The 21,559-nt window shown below is 32.2% G+C and overlaps 1 protein-coding gene across 1 annotated transcript in view; it reads left to right on the top strand.

Annotated features, from left to right (window-relative positions):
- The window catches only part of ILA (putative protein kinase regulator ILITHYIA), a 32,412-nt gene extending 17,928 nt beyond the window's left edge, over positions 1 to 14,484 (top strand). Inside the window, exons 27-60 of the mRNA XM_028077513.2 lie at positions 11 to 127; positions 838 to 1,010; positions 1,231 to 1,308; positions 1,395 to 1,542; positions 2,521 to 2,643; positions 2,731 to 2,787; positions 2,878 to 2,988; positions 3,068 to 3,259; positions 3,335 to 3,508; positions 4,266 to 4,376; positions 4,455 to 4,524; positions 4,627 to 4,705; positions 4,815 to 4,917; positions 4,994 to 5,164; positions 5,269 to 5,391; positions 5,475 to 5,588; positions 5,717 to 5,823; positions 5,906 to 5,957; positions 6,050 to 6,156; positions 6,260 to 6,319; positions 6,404 to 6,518; positions 6,629 to 6,739; positions 6,839 to 6,976; positions 7,051 to 7,173; positions 7,280 to 7,351; positions 8,631 to 8,743; positions 9,285 to 9,443; positions 10,641 to 10,737; positions 10,848 to 11,030; positions 11,199 to 11,393; positions 11,742 to 11,921; positions 12,014 to 12,146; positions 13,491 to 13,569; positions 14,169 to 14,484. Coding sequence (XP_027933314.2) covers positions 11 to 127; positions 838 to 1,010; positions 1,231 to 1,308; positions 1,395 to 1,542; positions 2,521 to 2,643; positions 2,731 to 2,787; positions 2,878 to 2,988; positions 3,068 to 3,259; positions 3,335 to 3,508; positions 4,266 to 4,376; positions 4,455 to 4,524; positions 4,627 to 4,705; positions 4,815 to 4,917; positions 4,994 to 5,164; positions 5,269 to 5,391; positions 5,475 to 5,588; positions 5,717 to 5,823; positions 5,906 to 5,957; positions 6,050 to 6,156; positions 6,260 to 6,319; positions 6,404 to 6,518; positions 6,629 to 6,739; positions 6,839 to 6,976; positions 7,051 to 7,173; positions 7,280 to 7,351; positions 8,631 to 8,743; positions 9,285 to 9,443; positions 10,641 to 10,737; positions 10,848 to 11,030; positions 11,199 to 11,393; positions 11,742 to 11,921; positions 12,014 to 12,146; positions 13,491 to 13,569; positions 14,169 to 14,211 — 4,011 coding nt within the window. The 3' untranslated portion in view covers positions 14,212 to 14,484. The remainder of the gene's footprint in view (positions 1 to 10; positions 128 to 837; positions 1,011 to 1,230; positions 1,309 to 1,394; positions 1,543 to 2,520; positions 2,644 to 2,730; positions 2,788 to 2,877; positions 2,989 to 3,067; positions 3,260 to 3,334; positions 3,509 to 4,265; positions 4,377 to 4,454; positions 4,525 to 4,626; positions 4,706 to 4,814; positions 4,918 to 4,993; positions 5,165 to 5,268; positions 5,392 to 5,474; positions 5,589 to 5,716; positions 5,824 to 5,905; positions 5,958 to 6,049; positions 6,157 to 6,259; positions 6,320 to 6,403; positions 6,519 to 6,628; positions 6,740 to 6,838; positions 6,977 to 7,050; positions 7,174 to 7,279; positions 7,352 to 8,630; positions 8,744 to 9,284; positions 9,444 to 10,640; positions 10,738 to 10,847; positions 11,031 to 11,198; positions 11,394 to 11,741; positions 11,922 to 12,013; positions 12,147 to 13,490; positions 13,570 to 14,168) is intronic.
- The last annotated feature ends 7,075 nt before the right edge of the window (positions 14,485 to 21,559 follow it).

Genomic DNA, 21,559 nt, shown 5'->3' with positions numbered 1-21,559 from the left:
TTTTGAGCAGGATGATCCTAAGGTTCATGCTGTTGTGGACAAGTTATTGGATGTTTTAAATACACCTTCTGAAGCAGTTCAACGGGCTGTCTCTGCCTGCTTATCTCCATTAATGCAATCAAAACAAGTATGCAAGATCATTCTTACATTTAATATCTGATCCTTTTACTTCTGATCTTGTAGAATATTACTAGAGTTATCTATTGGAAGGAGTTTAATATCATTCGGCATTAAATAAACATAGGACAAAAAAACCTCTTGCTTGCATATCTATTCGTGATTTCTGACTCCACTTGTTTATTAGAATGATAATATGGAATATTGACACAAGCAATAGGTGCAGTACGAATCATTTTGAATGATAACACAGAATCTTGTTTCTCAATGATATTTCACACAGAATCTTGTTTCTTTTGATATGCTATTTCTATGAAGCAAATGAACTTTGATTAGCATCACCCATGCTTCTATTGTAACAAAGATTCCCTTTTATGTGAGATATGGCCGTATCATTAATTATGATTTTACTTCTGTACAACTCCATGAAATCTTTTTCATGCGCAGCAAAAATCTTTTAGATTATTCAGTAAGGTTGTTTTTTAATTACTAGCGTAACTGGAATAGTGTTTTCACTGCTAAAGTATTGATTTCTACACATTTGTTTGAGAGTAATTCATCTAGTTGAAAGTTCAAGGTTTTATTGTCATTTTAGCTTGTCTACGCCTCACCAGAACATAATTACATTTTTGGCTCTTCAGGTTAATGCTGTCTTACATTTTGATGTTTTCTGCATTTTCTCAAGTGACTTCTTTTGTTATTTGATACTACAACAACTAGGATGATGCAGCTGCTCTTGTTAAGCGGTTGATGGATCAAATGATGAAAAGTGAAAAATACGGAGAGCGCCGTGGGGCTGCTTTTGGACTTGCTGGGTTGGTTAAGGGATTTGGCATTTCCTCCTTGAAAAAGTATATGATTGTGATTAAACTTCAAGAGAGTCTTGCTGAAAGGTGGGAGAGTTTACTGTTACATCTTTATTTTTAAATCACTGCCTATTATATTCAATTTATGGAATTGAAAAAAATCATTGTATGTCACTTTTTTGACCACTAAAATGTGACAATGGAGTATACCATTATTTTTTGTCAGTTTATTTTTAAACAGTTTGACCATCAAAATGTGAAAATGGAGTGTACCCATTATTTTTGTGTGAATTTATTTAAACTGCAGGAGCTCTGCGAAATCTCGTGAAGGAGCCTTACTTGGATTTGAGTGCCTTTGTGAAACACTGGGCAGAATTTTTGAACCGTAAGCTGCTTAATATTTCTTCACTGATTTTTTTTAAAATTTATATTTGTTGTGTTTTTTTATTGTTTCTCAATAATTGTTTTCAGGTACGTGATTCAAATATTACCATTACTTTTGGTTTCGTTCTCTGATCAAGTTGTTGCGGTTCGGGAAGCAGCTGAAGGTGCTGCTCGTGCAATGATGTCTCAACTTAGTGCTCAAGGAGTGAAGCTTGTCCTTCCATCTCTTTTGAAGGTGATAAACATTGATTATCATTATGATTTCCGAGGCATTTTATCTGCTTCTGAATGACAAAATGTGCTTTGATATGCACTTTCAAAATCTGCTACAATATTGTATATCTGCACTTTTCTAATATTTTGTGAGAGTGTAAGTTGTCTTGTGCTTCGATGTTATACTCCCGTATTGCTCCTTTTTAGATTCAAAATCTTGACGTGATGTAATTGATTCATATTTACTATGTGAAATGCTTGTTTTTCTCGTCCCCTTTTGATTTTAAACAATTATTAGTAACTAAGAATGCTTTGTCATAACGAAACTGTTGGTTTTGCCTGTGAGTTAAAGAACATTCTGTAGGAATCTTTTATTTGTGGAGTGAGTGATTAGATGATTGCAATGTGCACATACTTACTGGAAATTGTTGTGCCTCTTCAATGACCCCTTGTAAATTTCTTGTATTATGGATTTTTCTCTTGTTTTATTATTGTTACCTGTGAATTAAAGAACATTCTGTAGGAATCTTTTGTGGAGTGAGTGATTAGATGATTGCAAAGTCCATATACTTACTGGAAATTGTGGTGCCTCTTCAATGACTTTCTCTCTTGTTTTATTACTGTTTCCTTTGCTTGATATTATGATGGGGCTAGGGGTTTTTTTCTTTCTTTTTTTATTACTGGTCTTTCATTTCATAAATGTTGCTTTCCCAAGGTTTTCTTACCAAATTCCGTGCACTTATGGTTGTGAATACACTGAATTTTTTTCTCAGTTTCTCTAGTTTTTGTTTCTGAATAAGCTTTAATGCCTGTTGCATCTTGTAATCTGAAAAGTAAATCAGTGTCATGTTTCTGAAATCTTATAATCCAATTGTTCTTAATGTGGCTTGAGTTTGCAATTTGAACGAGGATTTATGTTTGCTTGCTACCTACTTATAGATATGACATTTATTGTGCTTCTACATCAATGAAATTTTGCATAGCTAATCTATTTTCTCAGGGTCTTGAAGATAAAGCTTGGAGGACAAAGCAAAGTAGTGTACAACTTCTTGGAGCTATGGCTTATTGTGCTCCTCAACAGTTGTCTCAGTGTCTGCCTAAGATTGTTCCAAAATTGACTGAGGTATGACATAAAGGAAACACACATTTTGAGTTCTAAACTCCTATTAAGCTATAGATTGTGTTCATTAACCCATCTTGCTATATGAAGGTTTTGACTGATACACATCCTAAAGTCCAGTCGGCTGGGCAAATGGCCCTTCAACAGGTTTGTTTTGAGTTAGGAACTATATTATATCCAGTTGATTCCTGTTTCTTTGATTTTTGTTTTTAATTTTCATGTTTTATATTTGTTCAGGTTGGGAGTGTCATAAAGAATCCAGAAATATCTGCTCTTGTCCCTACTCTACTTAAGGGACTCAGTGATCCAAATGAGCATACAAAATATTCCCTTGATATCCTTCTCCAAGTAAGGTTTATGAAATTTACCTTGTTAATTTTTTTCAGTTTTATGCTTAGTTCCCTAAAATTTTATTGTTTGATTGCAGACAACCTTTGTTAATTCGATTGATGCCCCTTCACTTGCATTATTAGTACCAATAGTACATCGAGGGTTGAGGGAACGCAGTGCTGACACTAAAAAGAGGGCAGCCCAAATAGTTGGCAACATGTGTTCCTTGGTTACAGAACCGAAGGATATGATTCCGTATATAGGATTGCTACTTCCTGAAGTAAAAAAGGTACTTTTTTCATATTTTTTTCTCTTTTGCTGCATTGGTCGTGGTTCTCATTTCGTGCATATATTACAAGAGCAGGTGCTTGTGGATCCTATACCTGAAGTTCGGTCAGTTGCTGCTAGAGCCATTGGATCCCTTATAGGAGGAATGGGTGAAGAAAATTTCCCTGATCTTGTCCCATGGTTGTTTGACACATTGAAGTCTGATAATAGTAATGTTGAACGCTCTGGAGCTGCACAAGGGCTGAGTGAGGTCAGATTTTTCCTTTTAATACATTTACGTTTTAAGACCTTTGGAATTTCGTTAAGATTCATTTTTCTTCTAATCTTATGGCCGAGTTGAAAAACATGTTCTCTTTGTTAGGGTGGCTGACAAATATTGTGAAAAGGGAGAGTACAAATTTGAATAATAAATATGCAGAAGGATAAGAAATTTTACTAGTTGGCTAGTAAATTTTAGAAACTTTTTATTATACAAATATTGGTTTTTTTTTTTTTTATTGAACCCTGTACATTTTGACTGGTAAAATTGTTATAGAAGAATTGTAGAGTTAGGTGACCTGTGTATTTAGAGCAGAACTGGAAAGTGACATATTTGTTATAACGTAGTGATTTTTAAATTTTAGAATCTTGTTATCATGCTTATCTGTTAGATGTTTGTTTCTATCATCGTACAGTTGGTGTTTGTTTCTATCGTTGTACAGTTGGTGGTTAGATCTGCCTCCTTAAGCCCATTCAGGTGCTAGAAAATCATTGTTACCGATCAATAAATAATAGCTTTTCATATCACTGAATTGAACATGTTATCAGTGCTCTTTGATTCCCACTAGTTAGATCTGTCTTTGCATATGTATGCATTGTATAAATTCTTCCACTTTAAACTACATTCAAGTGTGATTATTATTTTTACTAATTAATAAATTATACCTTTTCATTTCTCTAAATTCAATATGTTATTTAAGGAGATCACTGCTACCGTATTGTTATTTTGACTTGTTATTCTTTTATAGGTCTTAGCTGCTCTTGGTATTGAGTACTTTGAGCATGTACTTCCTGACATTATTCGAAATTGCTCCCATCCGAAAGCACCTGTACGAGATGGATACTTGACTCTGTTCAAGGTAAAATAGGTCACATTTAGAAAATTAGAAGTTTATTTATTGAGTTCATTTAATCATTTTGCCAAAATGTTCTTGTAGTACTTGCCACGGTCATTAGGAGTCCAGTTTCAAAATTATCTGCCCCAGGTGCTGCCTGCTATTCTAGATGGTAAGATATTATCTTTTCTCGGCTAATTTATGTATTATCATTTCTATTTTTTGGATTGTTATCTCTAAATTAGGTGTTTACTTTTTTTTCAATGATTTATAGGTCTTGCTGATGAAAATGAATCTGTACGAGATGCTGCACTAGGGGCTGGCCATGTTCTTGTCGAGCATTATGCAACAACGTATGTTCTATTTGTTATATTGTTTGCTTTTATGTGTTCATGGTCCCTTCCCTTAGTTTTCTTTCGATGTCTCAGGTCACTAATTTGTGATAATAATTTTTTCCTACAGTTCTCTACCCCTTCTCCTTCCTGCTGTTGAGGATGGCATTTTTAATGACAGTTGGCGAATTCGACAGAGCTCAGTCGAGCTGTTGGGTGATCTATTATTCAAAGTACGTGTTACTCATCCTAGAGCAACTCTTACAAAGCTTGATCTGACTTTTGGGTGAATTTATTTATTCATTTTAGGTTGCTGGAACTTCAGGTAAAGCTTTACTTGAGGGTGGCAGTGATGATGAAGGTTCTAGTACAGAGGCACATGGTCGTGCCATTATTGAAGTTCTGGGGCGTGATAAGCGTAATGAAGTACTTGCTGCGTTGTATATGGTCCGAGCTGATGTCAGTTTGTCAGTGCGTCAGGTAACAAGTTCTAGGTTTGCTCTTTTTTGTCAATATAACTTGTTATTGTTATGCAGATATGTTCAACAAACGTAAGGCGGAAAATGTTTCTTTTCACTTTTCAGGCTGCATTACACGTGTGGAAAACTATTGTTGCAAATACCCCCAAGACTCTAAGGGAAATTATGCCAGTTCTGATGGACACCTTGATTACGTCCCTTGCATCACCATCATCGGAAAGGCGGCAGGTCTGTGCTTGACACTTGTATCTGTCAATCTATCTATTGTAGCTTATGGAAATAGAAATTACATATTTCTATTGCTAATGCAGGTTGCTGGACGATCACTGGGTGAGCTTGTCAGGAAGCTTGGTGAACGGGTACTTCCCTTGATAATTCCAATCTTATCCCAGGGGCTGAGCGACCCTGACAGCAGCAGAAGACAGGTTAGAATAGTTTCTGGCATTGGGATCTTTCTTTCCTCCTAATGAACAAGCTGTTACATTGGTTTTCTTAGATTCAATAGTAGCTCAACTTGTTATTTGATACAATTGTGGAATTTATTGGTTGTAAGGGTGTATGTGTTGGTCTGAGTGAAGTGATGGCAAGTGCTGGTAAGAGTCAGTTGTTGACTTTCATGAACGATCTCATCCCAACTATTCGGACTGCACTCTGTGATAGGTTCGTGCATTTTAATTCTGATTTCACTGTTCGCAGAATTTTTAGACTGCATTATCTGACATTTAGATGGATATGTCAACAGTGTGCCTGAGGTTCGTGAGTCAGCTGGCTTAGCATTCAGCACCTTATATAAGGTTGCACTTTTTACTGTACTTTTTTTGTTTTTCTCGGTGGTGGTTGAGATTAAATTATTTCCCATACCTTATCTCTCAAATTACGTTTGTAGAGTGCTGGAATGCTAGCTATAGACGAGATTGTTCCAACACTTTTACATGCATTGGAGGATGATGAAACTTCTGATACCGCACTTGATGGTCTTAAGCAAATTTTAAGGTAAAATGTGCATTAGCATAAAGGTCATGTTTTGAAGTTATTATTTGTGTTGATTTCTTCTTATTTTTAAGCTAAACTTTTGCATTTATCCTTATTTTTGCAGTGTCCGTACAAGTGCAGTATTGCCACATATTTTACCGAAACTGGTTCATCCTCCATTGTCGTATGTTTCTTTCTGTTTTGATCCAGTCACCTAAAATATATGGCACTTGCATCTTAACTGAGAACTTTTATGGTACCTTTGCAGTGCCTTCAATGCACATGCTTTAGGAGCTTTAGCAGAGGTTGCTGGTCCTGGACTTGACTTTCATCTTTGTACTGTGCTTCCACCTTTGCTATCTGCAATGGGTGACGATAACAAGGTAGACCATGGTCATATCATTCGGAGAAAATACATTTTTTGAATTCAAATATCGTGTTTGCTAAGGACTGATTTGCACAAATTTATCATTTGATCTGGTTGATGTTCTAGGAGGTGCAAACATTGGCTAAGGAAGCTGCTGAAACAGTTGTCTTAGTTATTGATGACGAAGGTATTGAGCCACTCATATCAGAGCTGGTCAAAGGTGTTAATGACAGTCAGGTAATATTCTTGTGGTAATTGATATAATTTAATGCCCTTCGTCTCTCTCCTACATGCCCCTCCGTAAAATTTTGTTCCCTCTTTGATAATTGTTTACAGGCTGTTGTAAGAAGATCAAGTTCATATCTGATAGGATATTTCTTCAAAAATAGCAAGTTAGATCTGGATGATGAAGCTCCAAACATGATATCTACCTTAATCATCTTGCTAAGTGATCCTGATTCATCTACTGTTGCTGTAAGTGTTGGAGTTCTTGATACACAGATTCTCTCTATATATATAGTATGTCTGTACAAAGTTCTCTTTGTTAGGTTGCTTGGGAAGCTTTGTCAAGGGTCATTATTTCGGTTCCCAAGGAGGTTCTTCCTTCTTATATAAAACTTGTTCGAGATGCTGTGTCAACATCCCGTGACAAGGAACGGAGGAAGAAGAAGGTGAACCTGTTACTTTAGAATTTATTCCTATCTGAGACTTTCAGTTATTGTTTTTGGTTCCTAATGACTAATTTGTTAATGCGTTTTGTGCATAATTGTTCTATAGGGAGGGCCAATTGTCATACCTGGATTTTGTCTTCCTAAAGCACTTCAGCCCATATTGCCAATTTTTCTCCAAGTATTGTTCTTTTTATTCTATTGCAATTTCTTCATTTTGTATGATCATTACTTGCTTTGTGGTTCAGTTGCATACTTACAATTTTCACATTTTTTTGTGGATAACTAAAGAAGCCTAGTGTAGGTTTCAGGTTGTTTTCAAAACCTTTTTATCCTGTCTGATACTTATAGGACTTTTTATGGTTGATTACTTTCTTGTAAAGTAATGTAATGCCAATGTTCGTATCAGATTGTTTTTGAAACCTTTTTATCCTATCTGATACTTATAGGACTTTTTTATGGTTGATTGCTTTCTTTTAAAGTAATAAAATGCCAATGTTCTTTTTTTGAGCTATTCAATGTTGTGACTCTCATAACGTCCATTTTCTATGCTATTGTTGTCATGTCCGTTTATTCTCTTATGTGGTCTTGCTGTTCCACCATCTCATTGTTCAGTCTTCCCTCCCCAACCCCTCCAGCTGAGTGAAAAGTACAACTCTTCTTACCCTTTTGTGTGGGACTTTTTCATACATTATTTTTCAACTGGCTTGAATATAATACTACAAATTTGCTGATTGTTTTGACTTGGTCGAAAATAATACAAAATTTTTAGAGAATGAATTTCCCTCTTTAGGATCTCATATTTATAACAACTTTAGATACCTCAGATACAATGTATGAGAGAAGAGAATCTGAAAAGATATATCTAGGAACTAGGTGCAGCACAAAGCACACATCACCTTTACAATAAATTATATTTATTCTAACATTTGGGTTGGTTACCTAAAGAATTAAAAGATTGTGGTATAGCAATGCTTGCTCATTTATGTAACATTGTGAGGTGTGAGTGTATCTTCTAACCAAGGCTTTGTCTCCTACTTGATTTTTTTTTCTTGGGGACGAACTCAATGTAATTGAGATCCTTCAGTTTCTCAGCCCCCTTGAGTTTGTGGGGGAGGGAGGAGTGAGTGCATCTTCTGTTAGAAAATGTTATTTGTTTTTTATTTTGTTACAACTGTTTGTTTCTGTTTTGATTTAGTGTAACTGTTTGAGGCAGTTATTATAGTTTGTTTTATTGTGGTTATTATAACTGATTTAGTTACAGTTATAACTGACTTGTCCTGTAAGTGAACTCTATATATATTTTTCTGTAAGCAGAGTTTCAATATCTTTTTTGTATCTTTGATCTTTACATAATTAAATCACTGTATCCATGCTTTGTGCTTTGTATCGCGAGGTAGATATGAAGTTTGGAGATTCAAATGTGAGTTCATTTTCCAAGTTTTACCTTTGGTATGCAGGGTCTGATAAGCGGGTCTGCTGAATTGCGGGAGCAGGCTGCTCTGGGACTTGGCGAATTGATAGAAGTGACCAGTGAGCAATCACTCAGGGAGTTTGTCATCCCAATAACAGGGTATTTTAATAAAAAATTGTTATGGATTGTTTTTATAAGTGTACATATTTTAGCATGAGCAGCTATATGAATCAAGTAAAATGATGTCATGTTATAATTTAGTATTTTGTCAATGTTCTGGTCTGTTATTTCAATACCCTAACTGAACCATTTCATTGGTTGGGGCCTTACTGTTTCCCTCTTTAGAAGTGTTATATCCGCGTACTGGCTCAATTGTTTTGATTGTCTTTTTCCCTTTTAACAAAATTGCAATAAGTTGAGCTAGTGTCATTTGTTAAATATATACAATTATTATGTCTTTCCCTTGCAAATGGAGTTATTGATTTGATTCTTGAGTCCTTGACTGGGTATTAAAGCCAATTTGACAAATAGGTTATTTAGGGCCGTTTTGACCAGTAAGTTTATTTAGAGCTTGATTGTACTCCTCTCATTGTTTTAATTGTCCATGGGTCATATCCAACTGAATGCTATATTTTATCATTTATTATTTTGGGGACCTATATTTTATATATCTTGACTTTGCCAATCTTGTTTGTCGTAGGCCTCTTATCCGAATTATAGGTGATCGATTCCCATGGCAAGTGAAGAGTGCCATCTTGTCTACTTTAACATCAATGATAAAAAAAGGTGGAATCTCCTTGAAGCCTTTTCTTCCTCAGCTGCAAACAACATTTGTCAAATGTCTACAGGATTCTACAAGGTTTGTTTGAGATATTAATATATTATAAAATCATCCCTCCTCTCCCCAATTTGATCTGTTCACCCCCTCAGCTAGCACCTTTTGTATGTTTGATGTTGTGGTTTTAAAATTAGCTAATCACCTTTCAGGATCACACAATAACTATAGTTTCCATCCATTGTATCAGTAAATCATTCAATTAAGTATTTGCAGGATTTGTCACATGACTTGCTAACTGACACCTAAGTATTTAGTGGGGGAAATATCAAATGGGTGGAACGTAGAAAACATTTAGTAACTAAAACTTCGACATTCAGTTATGAAGAGGAGAACCTGACGTAAAGGAATTACTAAGTTTGTTAGTACCTAATTTGTGTTCTCTTTTATTAACATAGTTTATTATGAAAGAAGATGAAGATAGATAATGAGATATTCAAAATCGTTATTACAAGAAAATGTTGCAGTAAAAGTGAAAAGGAAAAAGTTGAAAACAGATACTTATTCTGATTGTTCTTAAAGCAGGGAAAGATCGGCTAGCATACATGTGCCCAAAGCTCATTCTTAGTTGAGTATCCATCCTTAAAGGGTGAATACAACAGTTGTTGTGTATTGGTGGTGAGTTGATGTAATTATGCAAAACTGTAGCATTTAAGACTGTTGCCCGCTCCATCTTTCCTTGCTTGAATACTACCTTAACCTCTGCCCCTTTATCTTCACTTCCATTCTCACCATCTAGTTATTCATTTCTTACAATACGAGATTTGGCACACTGGACCAATAAATTTACAAACTCATAAAGGGAGAAATATATGAAAGCAGAGAAAAGTCCTCTAAGAATTTCCCCTTACGGCTGAAGCTCTACACTCTTTTCTCTGTGCTGCAACCTTGAATCACACTACCTGGGAAACATCTTTTATAAGATGAACTACCGCCCTTCTGAGTTACTTTTCTAATTACCTTGTACTAAAATGTTGATATTTGGGAGTCTCCTAACATAATCTCATCTTTCTTTTATTATGCGTGCTTATTAATATGCATATGACTGCAGCCTTGAATGTCAATCCCTTGATAACATCTATTTTGAGCTGAACCGATACCCTTCCAACCTCTGTTACTTTTCTAATTAACTTGGAATAAAATGTTGATATTTGGGGTTCTCCTTACATAATTTCATCTATATTTTATAATTCGTGCTTATTAATATGCATGTGACTGCAGAACTGTTCGATCTAGTGCTGCCTTGGCACTTGGGAAGCTTAGCGGACTCAGTACCAGGGTTGACCCTTTAGTTAGTGATTTGCTGTCCAGTTTGCAGGTGATTTTATATTTGCTTTTCTTACTTAAGCTGATGGAATACTGTGATAATATGTTAGTGTTGCTGATGTCACATATCTAATACAAAACTGTGGGAATTTAATTATTTAGGGATCAGATGGCGGTGTACGAGAAGCTATTCTGACTGCTCTAAAGGGTGTCTTGAAGCATGCTGGGAAAAATGTGAGCTTGGCTGTTAGAACTCGTTTTTACAATGTTCTCAAGGATTTTATTCATCATGACGATGATCAAGTTCGGATATTTGCTTCTAGCATATTGGGAATCTTGGCACAGGTGTGTAGGCTATTGAGTGGATTTGTATTCACTGATGTGTTTGTATTTCTCTGTAATCTTCATTACATATTTGAATGACTATAAGGAGATTTATCTGAGTGCTTAATTCTACTTTATTGTTTGATTTTGTTTTGGTGTTTTCTAATTATTATGTTACTATAACTCCAGTACCTTGAAGATGATCAGCTCACAGAGTTGATTCAAGAACTGTCAACTTTAGCTAATTCACCAAGCTGGCCAGCCAGGCATGGTTCCGTCCTTACAATGTCTTCCTTGTTTCGTTACAATCCCTCAACAATTTTTTCGTCTTCCTTGTTCCCAACTATTGTTGATTGCCTTAGAGACACCCTAAAGGATGAGAAGGTATGGTAATCCTGAATTGGTTTTAATTGCCTAAGTTTCTGAATTCTGCCGTTTTAATTCAGTATTTGGCATCATTGGGATTCCATTTTATATTAATATCAAATGTAGCTGTAAATGTTAAGATGTGATAGTTATAGTGATGTATAGGTTCTGTGACAGACTTGTTGAAGGCAACTTAGTTATCAGGATATTATTTTTGGTTTTTTGAAGGAGGAAGTTCATGTTTAGAGATAACCCTGTACTCAAGTCTGGCTTAAAATCCAGATTATTTTTATTTTTTTTCAGAAGTCCAACAAGTTTATTGTTATATGTCTATTGTTTGATTATATTCAATGTTCTGTAAAATAGTTCCCTCTTCGAGAAACTTCAACCAAGGCATTGGGAAGGCTGCTTCTTTATAGAGCTAAGGTAGATCCTTCTGATACATCGCTTTACAAAGATGTTCTTTCACTGCTAGTTTTATCCACCCGTGATGACTCCAGTGAAGTTAGAAGAAGGGCATTATCTGCCATAAAAGCTGTTGCTAAGGTATGTGCTTGAAATCTTTCCTTCACATGGTATCCACCTATAGAACATTATGTCTACAAATTTAGATGACTTATAATGCTGAAACATTACAGGCAAATCCATCGGCTATTTTGTCACAAGGCACCATGGTTGGTCCTGCACTAGCGGAGTGTTTGAAAGATGGGAATACCCCAGTTAGACTTGCTGCAGAACGATGTGCTCTGCATGCCTTCCAACTAGCAAAGGGTACTTTCACTTGGAATTGTGTTATATGCCCTTTATCTTGTATTGTTGATATTAGTTTTGGGCAAGGTTCACTATAATTGTGTTCTTACATATATTTGACCATTTAGTGAATATGATAAATGATGTTCCACGAGTAGTCGTGAAACAATAATCATTTTTGAAATTTCTTTGTCTGGGTGGCGGTTCTTGCAGCATGTAGTTATTCCTTCAAGTTGAATGATTATTCTTATGGATGAAATCAATTGTTGGGATTTTTTCTTACCTTGTACCTTTTTTGGAAACTATGTGTTTAATGATTGTTAGTATGAGGTGCATCCTGGGTCCATCATTCAAAATGATAGAAAAAGGAAGGTTAATGTAAAGCCTAAGATTGGGTGGATGAAATGGAGCAGTGCGTTCATTGTTTTCCTGTGACAAAGCGTTACAACTCAAGCTTAAGGCAAAGTTTTACTGTACATCATAAGAATTGTGTTGTATGTAATTTGAGTGTTATATGGTAACAAGCCAACAAGCGAATGAACTCAATGCAAGGGAGATGGGAAGGCTACATAGGATTAGTGGGCATGCTCAACAGGTCCTGTTTATCAATGAATGCATGAGAGGAAGTTGATTATGTGTCTGGCATATCTGTAGAAGTCTCGATTAGGAGAAGAAGGGTCTGTTGGGTTGAACATTTCACTTATTTAAAATTAACTTCTATAAATTCGTTTATTCACAAGCAGACCCTTGATCATGTAGTAGTTAGCCATATAGCTAGATGTAGAAGGAGACCCAAAACAAGAGTGAAACCTTGACAAGTTTGAAGGTTCAATAGTTTGTCTATAGAGATGTTCAGAGTAAAAAATTATGACGGTGTTTGATATAATGTAGTTAAGGCTGCTTAGTGTGAAAAAAGCTTTGGTTATTGTGTTAAAGTAGAGTTCCTCAATGTAAAGTCACGATCTTTATCATTTTAATGAATCACTTAGAAATTTTCTGCCTTTATTTGCCTCAGCAAATCTTTTCTTTCGGAACCCTAGTTAGTTCTCACATGAATCTGTTTCTAAACTTGCTATCTTAGAAATAAAACTGTTTCTCCAAAACGCCATCTGTGTAACACTTCCATACCACTCATTACCTTACAGTTTTCCATGTTAACAAAAACCCCCTCCCAACTTTAATGATCTTATCCAGTATGTCACCTATGAAAATCATTTGTTTCTGGTTATATACATTTTTATTTCCAGAACTGTTTACTATTGAATATATTTTTTTGCCTTTCTACTGGCACAGGATTTTAGATTAACAACTGATAAATGGAATGGAGATACACTTCTAACTCTTTTATGGATTTGGGTTTTTCAGGTTCAGAAAATGTTCAAGCAGCTCAGAAGTATATTACTGGTTTGGATGCTAGGCGTCTATCCAAGTTTCCCGAATTTAGGTACGTGTATATAATCAAATGTGCATTTCTCTTGGAGGATCATTTCAATCTAATGCAAGTTACTAAATCCTGTATATTTATGGGAGAAACGATGATGAACTTGACATGCAATGAGTGACTTCATTTGTTAATTGGCAGATATTATCTTAAGAAGGAATTTCCCAATGAATTATTGGTATAATAAGAGATTTAGTGTTTAATACTTTTGAAAGTAGATCTTGTGTTTTGTCCTCAGGACCATGTTTCTTATAAGGACGAAACTATTTTGAGACATTTCAATGTAAAGTCACCATCTTTGTGAAAGGGTTTAATTTTAAATTTATCTAGATTAGGGGATGATGAAATGGTTAATTTTGAAATTATATTTTCAAAATTTGAATACACAAAACTACTCTTTATAACTTAAGATGATCTGTTGATTTTTTATAAAATTCCTGTATAAAAATAAACTGTTAACCTGGTTCTGTTATCACAAACTGTTAATTCGGAATGAATTTTTTTATACATTTGACTTTTGTTCTGTAACACCTAAGTTTAAGTTAAGAATCCACGCACAATTATGTTATTGATCAATTTCTCTCGTATTTACTGCTGTGCAGCGATGACAGTGATGATAGCGACGAGGATACCTCAAGTAGCTAAGTAGTTTGTCTTTCATCAAGTGCTGTGCTTCTCCATTTCTTCATGGTCTAAGTACAGAATTCTCGTTGATAACCAATTTTTCTGGTAGCACTGTGATATAGTCTAAAATATATATAGAAATATGCAATTTGAAGCTTTTTACCCAATTTTTTGCGCCTGGGTATTTGATTATATCAACGTCTTTGTAAATTAGACGAGTCTCATTATTTGTAACTATATTTGTATTTCTTAATCAATTTTGGCGGTAATATATTTTTTATTTACAAATGTTTATATTGCCCTTTTCTCTGTGCCTATTTATTCCTTAGAGCTGTTATTGTGCAGAATCACTTTATTTACCATTTAAATGGACTACTTATGTTCAGGAACCCATTATGTTCTTTTTATTATCATTCGTTTATATGAAATAATAATAGCGAGTTTCTTAGTTGGTTTGCCACTAGAAGCTTTAGCTTGTGATCAAATCTATTTACTTTACTGTGTTACAAAGTTATTGGTCAATTCCATTTCTGATTTACTTTATTTAGACATGCTTTCCTGGATCTTAGTTTTTAAAATATTTCTTCTATCTTTTGTAATCAGAAGTTATTGGAATGCGGTTGAATATTTAATACCCATATTTTGCTTGAGTGCATTTATTACACAATAGAGTTGAATTTATAAATTAGCAGTGATATGTTACACTTTTTGCCAACTCAAAAAAATAATATTTTAGTTATATTTATTTTATTTAATTTTTTAACTTGTAATTCTAATATATATATATATATTATAATTAACTTTATCGTAGTGGATTTGAATCTTTCATCACACCGAGACATACAAATTTTGTAAATCTTGTCGTAACTGGGACTAAACATTTGATGAATGATCTAGTAATGGTTCGATTAAAAGACAACAGACGTTAGGATAAACTTAAATCATGACTATGAAACCATGTTTAGATGTGAATATTAAGTTAATGATTTATTATAAGTTAATGTATTTTGTTTGTAGAGGTACATTATTGCTTTGATTCTTGTTTTGTTGTTCTTTTTTGGTAAAATCAGTTCATAATTGAATAACATGTTTTTTTTTTCCTTTTAAAATATTATTAAAGTACCTCGCAACAAGTTTATATATCGTTTTTCTATTTTTTTAGTATTATAAAATTTTAGGTATAATTATTGATTTAGTTTTTTAATTTTTTAGTTTGGTTCATTTTATTTTCTTTTTTATTTGTTGATTCAATTTAGTTCTCTAGCAATTAAAAAAGATTTAATTTGGTCATCTCTGTTAGGTTGAAATTATTTGTGTTCGTACATGATACATGTTAGGTTTAATTAATCGTAAAGTACCCAGTTAGGTACTAGAGTGTCAAATTGGTACCCGCTTTTAAAAAAGCGTCAATTGCATCCCAACTTTTAAAAATTGCTTCAATTAGGTCCCTTTCAGACAGAGTTGACTAACGCCATTAGTCAACGTGTCAATATGTGGTTTTTTTGATTTTTTTTAAAAAAAAAATTAATTTTTTTTTTAATTTTTAAATTTTTTTTAAATTTTTTTTTTTAAAAAATTAAAAATGCCACGTGTCAAGTCCCTGTGTGTGCCACGTGGCATTGTCAGTGCCACGTGGCATTGTAATGCCACGTGTCAGTGTTACTATTAGATGTCATTGTTTTGATTTCGATTTGGTCCCCACATTTGTCTTTTTGTTTCAATTTAGTACCTAAGTATGTGTATCTGATTCAATTTTGTCCCAATTTTTTTTTAATAATTAAAATATTTTTGTAATCCATTTTTTATAAGATTAAAAATAATTAAGTATAAATATTTTTACAAAATTAAGTACTAATATTTATAATGTTTCTCTCAATTTCAGACCAAATTTATTATTTGTATGAATGTTATGCTATTTATAAGTACTAAAATGACTTTTACCACTAAATTTTAATATAAATATCAAATACTTAATTTTTTTTAAACTTTTATACTTAATTACTTTTAATTTTATTAAAAAATATTTTAATTATTAAAAATTATTAGGTCAAAATTGAATCAAATACACATAAGTAGGTACTAAATTGAAACGAAAAAACATAAATGGGGACCAAATCGAAATCAAAACAATGACATCTAATAGTGACACTGACACGTTACAATGCCACGTGGCACTGACAATGCCACGTGGCACACACAGGAACTTGGCACGTGGCATTTTTAATTTTTTTTAAAAAAAAATTTAAAAAAAAATTTAAAAATTAAAAAAAAAATTAATTTTTTAAAAAAAAAAAATCAAAAAAACCACAGATTGACACGTGGCACGTTGACTAACGGCGTTAGTCAACTCTGTCTGAAAGGGACCTAATTGAAGCAATTTTCAAAAGTTGGGATGCAATTGACATTTTTTTAAAAGCGGGTACCAATTTGATACTCTAGTACCAAACTGGGTATCTTACGATTAATTAAACCTACATGTTAAGTTGTGAAATTTTCAATTTTTAAAAATTTTTTAATTCTTTTCAGAAGATATATAAATTGTTACATGTCAAATTGCAGTCATGACCCATGACATGTTATCATTGTGTCGTGTGGTATTGACAATAATTACTTTCAATTTAGTCCTTCATTTTTTAAAACGATCCAATTTGGTTTTCTTTTATTTAAGAACAAGGTAGTAATTAAGTTTAATTATACTTAATTATACATGTTAAAATAATTTTTTAAAAATTTATAAATCAAATCACTCCACCTAAATACTGAAATTATTTTATTTTTTTTACATTTTCATTCTTGTAATTTTTTACACTTGAAATTTTTTACACTTTTTAAAGATAAAATAATTTGAATATTTAGATGTAGTGATTTGATATATAAATTTAAAAAAATTATTTTGACATGTATATATAAGTTGTAATTAAGCTTAATTACTAATTTGGTATCAAATTGAGAAAAAAAAAATTGATTGTTTTAAAAAATAGGAAGAATAAATTGAATCAAAAATTTAAATAAAGGACTAAATTGAAAATTATTATTACTAGTGACACTACTGTAACTTGATATGTGGCAATTTATATATTTAAAAAAATAATAAAGAAATTAAAAATTTCACAAATTGACACGCAGTATGTATGGGTGTTAATCTCAACTCAACGGATAAATAAAATCAAACCTCTAGAAATAATTGGAAGACTAAATTAAACTAACAAATAATAAGGGGACAAAATTGAACCAAACAAAAAATTAGGAACTAAAAATGGTAAATTATTAAAATCAAGTGCTTATGCTTTTATTAATATTTCATAAATAAAAATAATATAAAGACCCTGTAAGCCATTATTATATTTCATATATAAAATTAAGATTAAACTTTCAAGATCCTCTGGGTGCTACCTTTTTTTTAGTTTGGAGCTATTTTTATTGATATTAAGTTATACTTTATCTTTATTCTCAGTTATTATATTAACAAAATTCATCGATGTAAAGTTAATATCAAGATTGAATATATTTTTTAGGAAATATTATTTGTTGACAAACTTTATATAAATAACTTAAATAGATTAATCTTTTATTTTTAAATTTAAATAAAATAATAAAGTAAAAAAGTAGTTTGTCAAACTTTATTAAAGTATCACTGTCCATTTTTTAGTACTTAAAAACATAATTATTTGTAAGTCTCGTATGGTAAAAACGTGAAATATTTTATATTACACTAACTAATTGATAATCAAACATTTAATTAACTTATAAATAAATATTCTAAATTTTCCAATTTTAAGGAGGATAATATGTATTCGTGATATTAAGATCAAATGATTATTCAATGATGGTTACTTGTCATTGAAATGATAAATTTTATGATTGAATTTGACACTTATTGCCTAAAGAAAATATTGATAACATGTTCTACATTCTCAAAATATCTATACCCCTCAATTTTTTAAATTATTTTCTTATAATTTTTTAATATGTAATATTTATACCTCTCAGCAAATGACCAGATGTCTTTCACCAAGTGGCTAGGGATCACTCAGCAAATGATTAGGGATCTCTCAACAGAGATACTGGACCTCTCAACAAGTGACGACTGGGACTAGATGTGACCAGGGACCTCTCAGCAAGAGACCAAGGAGCTCTAAGCAAACGACCATGAACCTCTCAACAAGTGACCAATGACCTCTCAAGAAGTGACCAATGACCTCTCAGCAAGTGACCACGCACCTCTCAACAAAGACCAGAGCAAGTGATCAGGGACCTCTTATCAAGTGATCAGGGACCTCTCAGCAAATGACCAAAGACCTCTCAACAAGAGACCAGGGACCTCTCAGAAAATGACCAAGGACCTCTTAGCAAATGATCAGGGCCTCTCTGCAAATGACCGAGAACCTCTCAGTAAATTACTAGGGACCTCTCAGCAAGTGACCATGGACCTCTCAATAAATTATCAGGGACCTCTAAGGAAATGATTAGAGACCTCTCAACAAGTGACTAGGGATCTCTCAGCAAATTATCCTAGGGATCTCTCAACAAGTGACCGGGGACTCTATGCAAATGACCATGGACCTCTTAGCAATTGACCAGAGACCTCTTAGTAAGTGACCAAGGACCTCTCAATAAATGACCAAGAACCTCTCAGCAAGTGACTAGGTACCTCTCAGTAAATGATTAGGGTCCTCTCAAAAAGTGATCAGGGACATCTAAGCAAATGATCAAGGACCTCTCAACAAGTGACTAGGGACTTCTAAGCATGTGGCCAAGGATGTCTCAACAAGTGACAAGGACCTCTCAACATATGATGAAGGACCTCTCACCAAGTGAGCATAGACCTCTTAGCAAGTGATCAGGGACATTCCAACAAGTGACCAGGGACTGTTGGAAGTCCCACATCAATTAAAGATAAAACCAATTCACAATATATATATATATATATATATATATATATATATATATATATATATATATATAAGTGGGTGTAATTTCACCTTAAAAATCGAATTTGTGGATTTGTGTTAGGCTTAAAATTTACTTTCTAACATGATCATCCACTAATTTTTTATCCCACACATGATATGATTGTAAAAAATATAAATTAAAAAAATTATTGATAGTTACTTGTCATTGAACTAATAAATTATATGATTGAAATTGACACTTATGGCCTAAAGAAAAGACTGATAACGTGATCTACATTCTCAAAATATCTGTATCCCTCAATTTGTGGAATTATTTTCTTATAAATTTTAATATGTAATAGCAATTGATAGATCACAATTACATTTTTATTTTATAATCTTATCCAATTTGCTATAAGTTACTATACCAAATTACTCATATGTTTTCTAAATATAAATTTCGAATATAAAATTAATATTAAGATACCATCATATTTGTAATGTAAAAGTTTTTTTAAACATCTAAATAAATGAAACTTCTTATTTTATTTGACTTTCTTTATAAGTAATATATTAATTTTTTATATATTAGTTATTAAATTAAATGATACATTACTACATGTATATAGTTGTTATAATCTTCTAGTTAGTGTTGTATTTATATAATTTTATGATATAAAATTATTATTCTCTATTTTGTCATTATTATAGATAATATTAATCAATAAATTATATTATTTTTTATTGCACATGGTTATTAATTTGATGAGTAATACATAATTTTAGATTTCGTGATGGGTTTGATTGTTTGTGAAGATTCAGTTACATGTTTTTTTAGAGAGTTACTTGTTTATGTTGATAAAGATATAAAACTGATATCCCTTTAGTCAGTTTACTTATCGAGAGATCTTTGCTCTCTGCAGGTAGAGATATAAGATTGATATCTCATTAGTCAGTTTAATAGAATTTGAATATTTAGGTGTAGTGATTTAATTTATAAATTCAAAAAACTTATTTTAACATGTATATCTAATTTATCCCCAACTATCTAATTATTACAATGTACTGTACACGTAACACACCACAATTCAACGTAATACAAAAAACTGATTTAAACGGTATCACAAAAAATGACGAAATTAAACACGAATTGCGAAAATGAAGACCATTTTAAACATTTGTAAAAATGAAGACTATCCGCAACAAATACTACGAAAATGAGAACGAAAAAGATATTTAAGTCTTAAATTTATTTACTATTTTGGTCTCAAATTAAAAATGACCAAATTAGATCGTTTTGAAATAAATGATTAAATTGAACCAAAAATTTAAATAGATGATTAAATTAAAAATAATTATTAACACTGCCATGTGGTACAACTGTAATCTTGTAACTTGACACGTGGCAATTTATATATTTTAAAAAAATAAAAAATTAAAAAATTAAAAAATTAAAAAAATAAAAAATTTCACAAATTAACACATGACATACGAATACAGTATTAACTTCAACTTAACGGAGATAACCAAGTTGAACGGACCAAAATGAACAATTTTAAATAATTGAAGAACTAAATTGAATCAACAAATAATAAGAGAACTAAAATGAACCGAACCAAGAAAACTAAATCAATAATTATACGAAAATTTTAACCAGATATAGCAAGCCAAAAAAATAATGGTTTTGAAAGGAAGTATTAAACTCTAACTAGGCTTCAAATCCTATAAAAAAAATATTAGTATTGGCGCAATACGATATGCACAGCACTGACAACTACAAAATTGTTTTGAATAAAGAAAAAATGGAGATTCGCAATTAGAAGCTTACTCGATTTAAATAATATAATCCTGATATTTGTATACTTTCCATACCATATGGATGGTCGTGCGTTTTATAAACACATCTTCAAATGGATCTCTCTCTTCAAAATGTTGTCTAAATTATTTATTACTTCCATCTCAATCTCTCAAATTTCAAACTCCTAAATCTAGTTAGATTCCACTACACATTTTCTTTTAATATCTTAAATCACCTACATATCCATACAAAATATCATTTTGTCGAATTATTTTAAGAAATAGTTTGGCGTAATTTATTTTTAAATTTATCACATATTTGATTATTTTTTATTAAAATTTTATTAGAAAATTTATTTGATTGAGTATCTAAAATTTAATATTTTTTTAATTAAATATTTTTTTTTTATTTTTTATTTGCTTTCAATTATATTGACGATATATATATTTCCTTAACATAACTCTCTCCTTGTAAAAAAAATAAAATAACGTAATTAATTTTTTATGTATCTTATAAATCTAAACATTTTTAACTGGTTCTCATTAAGAGATTGTTTGATGAAATGTCCCAAATCTTTATATTTTTTAATTAAGTCTTTGTCAATATATAAATATTATATTTCGCAATCTTCATCATAAACTTAGACACTGAAAAAGAACGTATAAGTGTGGAATATTTA

The sequence above is a fragment of the Vigna unguiculata genome, chromosome 6, assembly GCF_037176805.1.
Source record: "Vigna unguiculata cultivar grain cowpea cultivar isolate G323 ecotype 2 chromosome 6, ASM3717680v1, whole genome shotgun sequence".
Lineage (NCBI taxonomy): Eukaryota > Viridiplantae > Streptophyta > Magnoliopsida > Fabales > Fabaceae > Vigna > Vigna unguiculata.
Note: the sequence above shows the minus strand (reverse complement) of the source record. Positions and strands in the feature narration are given on the sequence as shown.